Source organism: Perca flavescens, chromosome 8 (genome assembly GCF_004354835.1).
Source record: "Perca flavescens isolate YP-PL-M2 chromosome 8, PFLA_1.0, whole genome shotgun sequence".
In the NCBI taxonomy this organism is placed as follows: domain Eukaryota; kingdom Metazoa; phylum Chordata; class Actinopteri; order Perciformes; family Percidae; genus Perca; species Perca flavescens.
Genome location: NC_041338.1, coordinates 39,100,168 through 39,110,167, shown reverse-complemented (window position 1 = coordinate 39,110,167; position 10,000 = coordinate 39,100,168). Strand labels below are relative to the sequence as shown.

General features: G+C 43.1%; 2 protein-coding genes across 2 annotated transcripts in view; both read left to right on the top strand.

The window, feature by feature from the left end:
• The window catches only part of ptprbl (protein tyrosine phosphatase receptor type B, like), a 51,452-nt gene extending 50,713 nt beyond the window's left edge, over positions 1 to 739 (top strand). The window contains exon 29 of the mRNA XM_028585001.1: positions 443 to 739. Coding sequence (XP_028440802.1) covers positions 443 to 465 — 23 coding nt within the window. The 3' untranslated portion in view covers positions 466 to 739. The remainder of the gene's footprint in view (positions 1 to 442) is intronic.
• A 1,637-nt stretch (positions 740 to 2,376) lies between these two features.
• LOC114560142 (fibroblast growth factor receptor substrate 2) overlaps positions 2,377 to 10,000 on the top strand; it is a 19,168-nt gene continuing 11,544 nt past the window's right edge. The window contains exon 1 of the mRNA XM_028585293.1: positions 2,377 to 2,835. The gene's annotated coding sequence lies outside the window, so the exon portion shown is untranslated. The remainder of the gene's footprint in view (positions 2,836 to 10,000) is intronic.

Here is a 10,000-nt window from a genome sequence, read left to right as displayed (position 1 = left end):
TGGCTCTATACACGCTAAAAGTCCTGATTATTTACATGGAGTCTGGTGGAGATATGCTGGCTCTATACACACTAAAAGTCCTGATTATTTACATGGAGTCTGGTGGGTTTGGTGATGGTGATTTCGTTTAGTTAAACTAAAAGGATCTTACTCTTTAACTAAAAGGTCTATCTCTGTAGGGATCCATCCCATAATGTTGTCAGACTCTTAGAATAATAATCTGAGTCTGTCAACAGCAACAACAGAACTTTCAGAACGTTCTCACTCAATACTGGAACAATTTCAACGAATTCTGTTCACATTAGTCACTTAGACACAAAAATATGAGAACAAAGCGACAAAAACCTCAAAAAAACCCTTGTTTAGGAACATAGTGTCCAGGTTGAAGAAGAAACGGTGTGATCCTTTAGAAGCTGATGCATATACTGGTCTTCTTCCACAGAGCCGCTGGGCAGCAGACGCTAGAGGTTGTAATGACTACTGATCCATTACTACAGGGAAACATGGCAATTCTATTTTTATATTTTATATCAGTGTTTATATTTGAAGCATCAGAAAACTTTATTTATGTAACAACAGAACTGTACATAAAGGCTACTTCATATCTGAGTGTGTGTATATGTATATTTTTAGATATTTCTTCTGTTTTAAATTATGTTTCGTCTCCGGGTTTTAATATTAGCTTTAATAATACACACACACACACACACACACACACACACCTACACACACACCTACACACACACACACACACACACACACACACACACACACACACACACACACACACACACACACACACACACACACACACACACACACACACACACACACACACACACACACACACACACACACACACACACACACACACACACACACACACACACACACACACACACACACACACACACACACACACACACAAACACACCTACACACACACACACACACACCTACACACACACACATCATATCATAATAATATATATTAATATATTAAATCTGTGAGTTATAATGAGAACCTGAGAGAGCTAGAAATCATTTAAAGGTGCCTCATGTATTTTATTTTACAACAATAACTGTACTTTATTGTGACTTTATTTTGTAAACATTGTGTATGTGAGAGCAGTTTATTAAACAGAAACAGTACACGTGTTATTTCTCTGATTATTTATTTCGCTAACTTGAACTGAGATTAGATGATTTAATCATTAAATGATTTAATCGTGGGGAATCCGTGTAGCATTCGTTTTTCAAAAATAAAATCAATAATCAGAAAAGCTAGTATATATAAATAACTAGTTTTCTAAAAACTCATTTCCAAAACCAAAATGAATTACGACTCAAATCCATGTCTCATTCGTTCACACACACACATATACACACACACACACACACACACATATATACACACACACACACACACACATATATATATATATATATATATATATATATATATATATATACACACACACATACAAACACACAGACACATATATACACACACACATATATATACTTACACACACACACACGCACACACATATATATACACACACACACACTTACACACACATATGTATATACATACACACACACACACACACACACACACACATATATACATACACACACTTACACACATATGTATATACATACACACACACACACACACACACATATATACATACACACACTTACACACACATATGTATATACATACACACACTTACACACACATATGTATATATACACACACACACACACACACACACATATATATATATATATACACACACTCTATATACACAGAGACAGACAGACACACACATACACAAACACAGAGACAGACAGACAGACAGACAGACACACACAGAGACAGACAGACAGACACACACACACACACAAACAGAGACAGACAGACAGACAGACAGACAGACACACACAGAGACAGACAGACACACACACACACAAACACAGAGACAGACAGACAGACAGACACAAAGACACAGACAGACAGTAACTTTTGGATTTGATTTTGAAGAATGAATGACTGTGTGTGACTGTGTGAGAGGAACCAGGGCCCTGAGACCTGACATGTTGCTGAAAAACACACCAAATGATCCCAGAAAGATGCTAAATGACCACACAGAAACACGAACACGTCTAAAGGAGACCCAAAATAACTATAAAGAGACGCAAACAATGACAAAAATGTAAAGAATTCTGAGTGTATATTGGGTTTAATCTCATAATCCTGACTTTAAAGCCAATTTAAATTTAGAATCTGATTTTAAACTCAATTTAAAGTCATAGTCTGACTTTAAACTCATTTCCGCGTGCCATCCCATAATATATTTCCAGGCTGTCAGTTAGTCACTCCGCTGGGAGAGGCCTCGGCTGTCCCAAAACCACACTCCCCGCGCATGCGCACAGTCGCGGGTGTTCACCACATTGGAGCGTCGCTGCTGAACTCTCGGAAGTTAAGTTGCAGTGATTTTAGCCCGACAGCTAGCATCGTCCCACCGCAGAAAACTCGGCAAAACGCGACAAAAAAGTTATTTTGTTCGGCAGCTGTTCCCGCGCAGCGAGACTACCGGACACTACCGATGGATTCAAACCGTTTGTCGGTGTTTAATCGGCGGGAACACGAACATTAAAGCCTCGGAGAGAAGTTGTGATTGTTGTTTTGGCGGAAAGATGGAGGCGCTGCTAACGCTAACCGCTACCTGCTAACTAACTGCTAACTGTTGTTGTGTTCACTGTGGTTTCACTCGGAGTTGCCCAAAACTTCCCCTGAAGTCCGGAGAGTACCACCGCCCTGACTGTGTAAGTACCACGGTGTTTAAACCCGCTCTAAATCACAGCTAGGGGTGCTAACTGTAGTTAGCCTCAGGAGCTAATTAGCTGAAATCTGTGTGAGGTCAGATTAGCTTCGTGCTAACTAGCTGCCATTACAGCGGCGGTGGCTAGAAGGGATACAGCTACGCTCGGATGTGACGCAAAATCTCGCAAAGTTTACGCTAATGTAATGACACATTTTGACTACTTTTCGTGTTCCATCCCCGGGAGTGTTTTAACACAAACCACGAACTTTCTCCTAAACTTAACTGTTTGTTTGGTGTGTAAACGTAACTGTCGTCGCCGTAGCTGTATCCCTTCTAGCCTCACCCATCACTAACTTATCTCAGTTAGTCCGGGTTAAACACCCAGACCCGGGTCACTGGGAACAGACTCCGTTACACACTCTCACATTACACCAACTTTAACCTTTCTGTTATTCATTTTTTACACAAAAACTTTGTTGTCCTGTCTCTGAGTCACAGGACTCAGACACAGAGACACACACACGTACACACACACACACACACACACACACACACACACGTTTACATTCATAAACACATATTGATACAATATAAAGTGTAGTTTAGTTTGTAATAAATCAGCAATGTTCAAAATCCCCCAAAACTCCAAAGAAATGAAGTTTACGGCTTTAACATGTCAGAAGATGGTGAAGAGATGTCGTCCTAGTTTCTCATTACATTATTAACATTAAACTTTATTGTTCCGTCTCAGAGTTACAGGACATGTTTACATTATTAACATTAAACTTTATTGTTCTGTCTCAGAGTTACAGGACATGTTTACATTATCAACATTAAACTTTATTGTTCTGTCTCAGAGTTACAGGACATGTTTACATTATCAACATTAAACTTTATTGTTCCGTCTCAGAGTTACAGGACATGTTTACATTATTAACATTAAACTTTATTGTTCCGTCTCAGAGTTACAGGACATGTTTACATTATTAACATTAAACTTTATTGTTCTGTCTCAGAGTTACAGGACATGTTTACATTATTAACATTAAACTTTATTGTTCTGTCTCAGAGTTACAGGACATGTTTACATTATTAACATTAAACTTTATTGTTCCGTCTCAGAGTTACAGGACATGTTTACATTATTAACATTAAACTTTATTGTTCCGTCTCAGAGTTACAGGACATGTTTATATTATTAACATTAAACTTTATTGTTCCGTCTCAGAGTTACAGGACATGTTTACATTATTCAACATTAAACTTTATTGTTCCGTCTCAGAGTTACAGGACATGTTTACATTATTCAACATTAAACTTTATTGTTCCGTCTCAGAGTTACAGGACATGTTTATATTATTAACATTAAACTTTATTGTTCCGTCTCAGAGTTACAGGTAGGGCTGGGCGATATGGACCAAAAGTCATATCCCGATATATTTTGGCTGAATATCGATATACGATATATATCCCGATATTTTTTCCGCAAAGTAAGAGCAAATGTTTCAGTTTGTTTTAGTTTTTTCCAACGTTTTAAATTGTAAAATTTTTCTTCTACACATTTTCAGTGCTTATTTCTACATCCTATATTTTCTAATATAGTGTTGGGACGATATAGAGAAAATCAGATATCATGATATTCTTGACCAAATACCTTGATATCGATATTACGGCAATATATTCTAGAGTTGACAGTTGGAGCTCTCGCAAAATATCTTCACACTTAGATTTTAGATTAATAATCATTAATAGTAGAACAGCTAGAACAGTCTGGTAAGTTCAGAAGAGTACATCACTTCACTGTAATGCAGCCTTTAAAACCAGGAAAAGACACTTATGTCATATCACGATATAACGATATCCAAAATCTAAGACGATATCTAGTCTCATATCACGATATCGATATAATATCGATATATCGCCCAGCCCTAGTTACAGGACATGTTTATATTATTAACATTAAACTTTATTGTTCCGTCTCAGAGTTACAGGACATGTTTACATTTTGAACATTACTTTGACTTCTGCTGACGTATCTCAGGCAGATTTTCTCCGTCTTATATCTTATTTAACTCAACATCTTGGGAGTTCTTTGGACTCAACAAGACATTTAAAGATGTCAGCTTTGATTTTGGGGAAACTTGGTGACATTTTGAGACCAAAGCTTACTTCCTGTGAAGGCTTAGTGTAACGCGAAGAGCAGGGAGCGTCCGTGTCTGTTTTCAGCCTCTCAGAAACGTGTTTTATAACCTATTAACGGTGATATCTGAGAGAGACAGAAGGATGGAGAGTTAGGAGACAGAGACAGAAGGATGGAGTTAGGAGACAAAAGGATGGAGAGTTAGGAGACAGAAGGATGGAGAGTTAGGAGACAAAAGGATGGAGAGTTAGGAGACAGAGACAGAAGGATGGAGAGTTAGGAGACAAAAGGATGGAGAGTTAGGAGACAAAAGGATGGAGAGTTAGGAGACAAAAGGATGGAGAGTTAGGAGACAGACGGAGACAGAAGGATGGAGAGTTAGGAGACAGAAGGATGGAGAGTTAGGAGACAGACAGAGACAGAAGGATGGAGAGTTAGGAGACAGACAGAGACAGAAGGATGGAGAGTAGGAGACAGAAGGATGGAGAGTTAGGAGACAGACAGAGACAGAAGGATGGAGAGTTAGGAGACAGACAGAGACAGAAGGATGGAGAGTATGAGACAGAAGGATGGAGAGTTAGGAGACAGACGGAGACAGAAGGATGGAGAGTTAGGAGACAGAAGGATGGAGAGTTAGGAGACAGAAGGATGGAGAGTTAGGAGACAGACGGAGACAGAAGGATGGAGAGTTAGGAGACAGAAGGATGGAGAGTTAGGAGACAAAAGGATGGAGAGTTAGGAGACAGACGGAGACAGAAGGATGGAGAGTTAGGAGACAGAAGGATGGAGAGTTAGGAGACAGACAGAGACAAAAGGATGGAGAGTTAGGAGACAGAGACAGATGGATGGAGAGTTAGGAGACAGACAGAAGGATGGAGAGTTAGGAGACAGACAGAAGGATGGAGAGTTAGGAGACAGAGACAGAAGGATGGAGAGTTAGGAGACAGAGACAGAAGGATGGAGAGTTAGGAAACAGGGACAGAAGGATGGAGAGTTAGGAGACCGAGACAGAAGGATGGAGAGTTAGGAGACCGAGACAGAAGGATGGAGAGTTAGGAGACAGACAGAAGGAGGGAGAGTTAGGAGACAGACAGAGACAGAAGGATGGAGAGTTAGGAGACAGACAGAAGGATGGAGAGTTAGGAGACAGACAGAAGGAGGGAGAGTTAGGAGACAGACAGAGACAGAAGGATGGAGAGTTAGGAGACAGACAGAAGGATGGAGAGTTAGGAGACAGACAGAAGGATGGAGAGTTAGGAGACAGACAGAGACAGAAGGATGGAGAGTTAGGAGACAGACAGAGACAGAAGGATGGAGAGTTAGGAGACAGACAGAAGGATGGAGAGTTAGGAGACAGACAGAAGGATGGAGAGTTAGGAGACAGACAGAGACAGAAGGATGGAGAGTTAGGAGACAGAAGGATGGAGAGTTAGGAGACAGACGGAGACAGAAGGATGGAGAGTTAGGAGACAGACAGAAGGATGGAGAGTTAGGAGACAGACAGAAGGATGGAGAGTTAGGAGACAGAAGGATGGAGAGTTAGGAGACAGACAGAAGGATGGAGAGTTAGGAGACAGACAGAGACAGAAGGATGGAGAGTTAGGAGACAGAAGGATGGAGAGTTAGGAGACAGACAGAGACAGAAGGATGGAGAGTTAGGAGACAGACAGAAGGATGGAGAGTTAGGAGACAGACAGAAGGATGGAGAGTTAGGAGACAGAAGGATGGAGAGTTAGGAGACAGACAGAGACAGAAGGATGGAGAGTTAGGAGACAGACAGAGACAGAAGGATGGAGAGTAGGAGACAGAAGGATGGAGAGTTAGGAGACAGACGGAGACAGAAGGATGGAGAGTTAGGAGACAGAAGGATGGAGAGTTAGGAGACAGACAGAGACAGAAGGATGGAGAGTTAGGAGACAGACAGACAGAAGGATGGAGAGTTAGGAGACAGAAGGATGGAGAGTTAGGAGACAGACAGAGACAGAAGGATGGAGAGTTAGGAGACAGAAGGATGGAGAGTTAGGAGACAGACAGAGACAGAAGGATGGAGAGTTAGGAGACAGACGGATGGAGAGTTAGGAGACAGACAGAGACAGAAGGATGGAGAGTTAGGAGACAGACGGATGGAGAGTTAGGAGACAGACAGAGACAGAAGGATGGAGAGTTAGGAGACAGAAGGATGGAGAGTTAGGAGACAGACAGAGACAGAAGGATGGAGAGTAGGAGACAGAAGGATGGAGAGTTAGGAGACAGACAGAGACAGAAGGATGGAGAGTTAGGAGACAGACAGAGACAGAAGGATGGAGAGTATGAGACAGAAGGATGGAGAGTTAGGAGACAGACGGAGACAGAAGGATGGAGAGTTAGGAGACAGAAGGATGGAGAGTTAGGAGACAGAAGGATGGAGAGTTAGGAGACAGACGGAGACAGAAGGATGGAGAGTTAGGAGACAGAAGGATGGAGAGTTAGGAGACAAAAGGATGGAGAGTTAGGAGACAGACGGAGACAGAAGGATGGAGAGTTAGGAGACAGAAGGATGGAGAGTTAGGAGACAGACAGAGACAAAAGGATGGAGAGTTAGGAGACAGAGACAGATGGATGGAGAGTTAGGAGACAGACAGAAGGATGGAGAGTTAGGAGACAGACAGAAGGATGGAGAGTTAGGAGACAGAGACAGAAGGATGGAGAGTTAGGAGACAGAGACAGAAGGATGGAGAGTTAGGAAACAGGGACAGAAGGATGGAGAGTTAGGAGACCGACGAGACAGAAGGATGGAGAGTTAGGAGACCGAGACAGAAGGATGGAGAGTTAGGAGACAGACAGAAGGAGGGAGAGTTAGGGAGACAGACAGAGACAGAAGGATGGAGAGTTAGGAGACAGACAGAAGGATGGAGAGTTAGGAGACAGACAGAAGGAGGGAGAGTTAGGAGACAGACAGAGACAGAAGGATGGAGAGTTAGGAGACAGACAGAAGGATGGAGAGTTAGGAGACAGACAGAAGGAGGGAGAGTTAGGAGACAGACAGAGACAGAAGGATGGAGAGTTAGGAGACAGACAGAAGGATGGAGAGTTAGGAGACAGACAGAAGGATGGAGAGTTAGGAGACAGACAGAGACAGAAGGATGGAGAGTTAGGAGACAGACAGAAGGATGGAGAGTTAGGAGACAGACAGAAGGATGGAGAGTTAGGAGACAGACAGAGACAGAAGGATGGAGAGTTAGGAGACCGAGACAGAAGGATGGAGAGTTAGGAGACAGACAGAAGGAGGGAGAGTTAGGAGACAGACAGAGACAGAAGGATGGAGAGTTAGGAGACAGACAGAAGGATGGAGAGTTAGGAGACAGACAGAAGGAGGGAGAGTTAGGAGACAGACAGAGACAGAAGGATGGAGAGTTAGGAGACAGACAGAAGGATGGAGAGTTAGGAGACAGACAGAAGGAGGGAGAGTTAGGAGACAGACAGAGACAGAAGGATGGAGAGTTAGGAGACAGACAGAAGGATGGAGAGTTAGGAGACAGACAGAAGGATGGAGAGTTAGGAGACAGACAGAGACAGAAGGATGGAGAGTTAGGAGACCGAGACAGAAGGATGGAGAGTTAGGAGACAGACAGAAGGAGGGAGAGTTAGGAGACAGACAGAGACAGAAGGATGGAGAGTTAGGAGACAGACAGAAGGATGGAGAGTTAGGAGACAGACAGAAGGAGGGAGAGTTAGGAGACAGACAGAGACAGAAGGATGGAGAGTTAGGAGACAGACAGAGACAGAAGGATGGAGAGTTAGGAGACAGACAGAAGGATGGAGAGTTAGGAGACAGACAGAGACAGAAGGATGGAGAGTTAGGAGACAGACAGAGACAGAAGGATGGAGAGTTAGGAGACAGACGGAGACAGAAGGATGGAGAGTTAGGAGACAGACAGAAGGATGGAGAGTTAGGAGACAGACAGAAGGATGGAGAGTTAGGAGACAGACAGAAGGATGGAGAGTTAGGAGACAGACAGAGACAGAAGGATGGAGAGTTAGGAGACAGAAGGATGGAGAGTTAGGAGACAGACAGAGACAGAAGGATGGAGAGTTAGGAGACAGACAGAAGGATGGAGAGTTAGGAGACAGACAGAAGGATGGAGAGTTAGGAGACAGAAGGATGGAGAGTTAGGAGACAGACAGAGACAGAAGGATGGAGAGTTAGGAGACAGACAGAGACAGAAGGATGGAGAGTAGGAGACAGAAGGATGGAGAGTTAGGAGACAGACGGAGACAGAAGGATGGAGAGTTAGGGAGACAGAAGGATGGAGTTAGGAGACAGACAGAGACAGAAGGATGGAGAGTTAGGAGACAGACAGACAGAAGGATGGAGAGTTAGGAGACAGAAGGATGGAGAGTTAGGAGACAGACAGAGACAGAAGGATGGAGAGTTAGGAGACAGAAGGATGGAGAGTTAGGAGACAGACAGAGACAGAAGGATGGAGAGTTAGGAGACAGACGGATGGAGAGTTAGGAGACAGACAGAGACAGAAGGATGGAGAGTTAGGAGACAGACGGATGGAGAGTTAGGAGACAGACAGAGACAGAAGGATGGAGAGTTAGGAGACAGAAGGATGGAGAGTTAGGAGACAGACAGAGACAGAAGGATGGAGAGTTAGGAGACAGACGGATGGAGAGTTAGGAGACAGACAGAGACAGAACGATGGAGAGTTAGGAGACAGACAGAGACAGAAGGATGGAGAGTTAGGAGACAGACGGAGACAGAAGGATGGAGAGTTAGGAGACAGACGGATGGAGAGTTAGGAGACAGACAGAGACAGAAGGATGGAGAGTTAGGAGACAGAAGGATGGAGAGTTAGGAGACAGACAGAGACAGAAGGATGGAGAGTTAGGAGACAGAAGGATGGAGAGTTAGGAGACAGACAGAGACAGAAGGATGGAGAGTTAGGAGACAGACGGATGGAGAGTTAGGAGACAGACAGAGACAGAAGGATGTAGAGTTAGGAGACAGAAGGATGGAGAGTTAGGAGACAGACAGAGACAG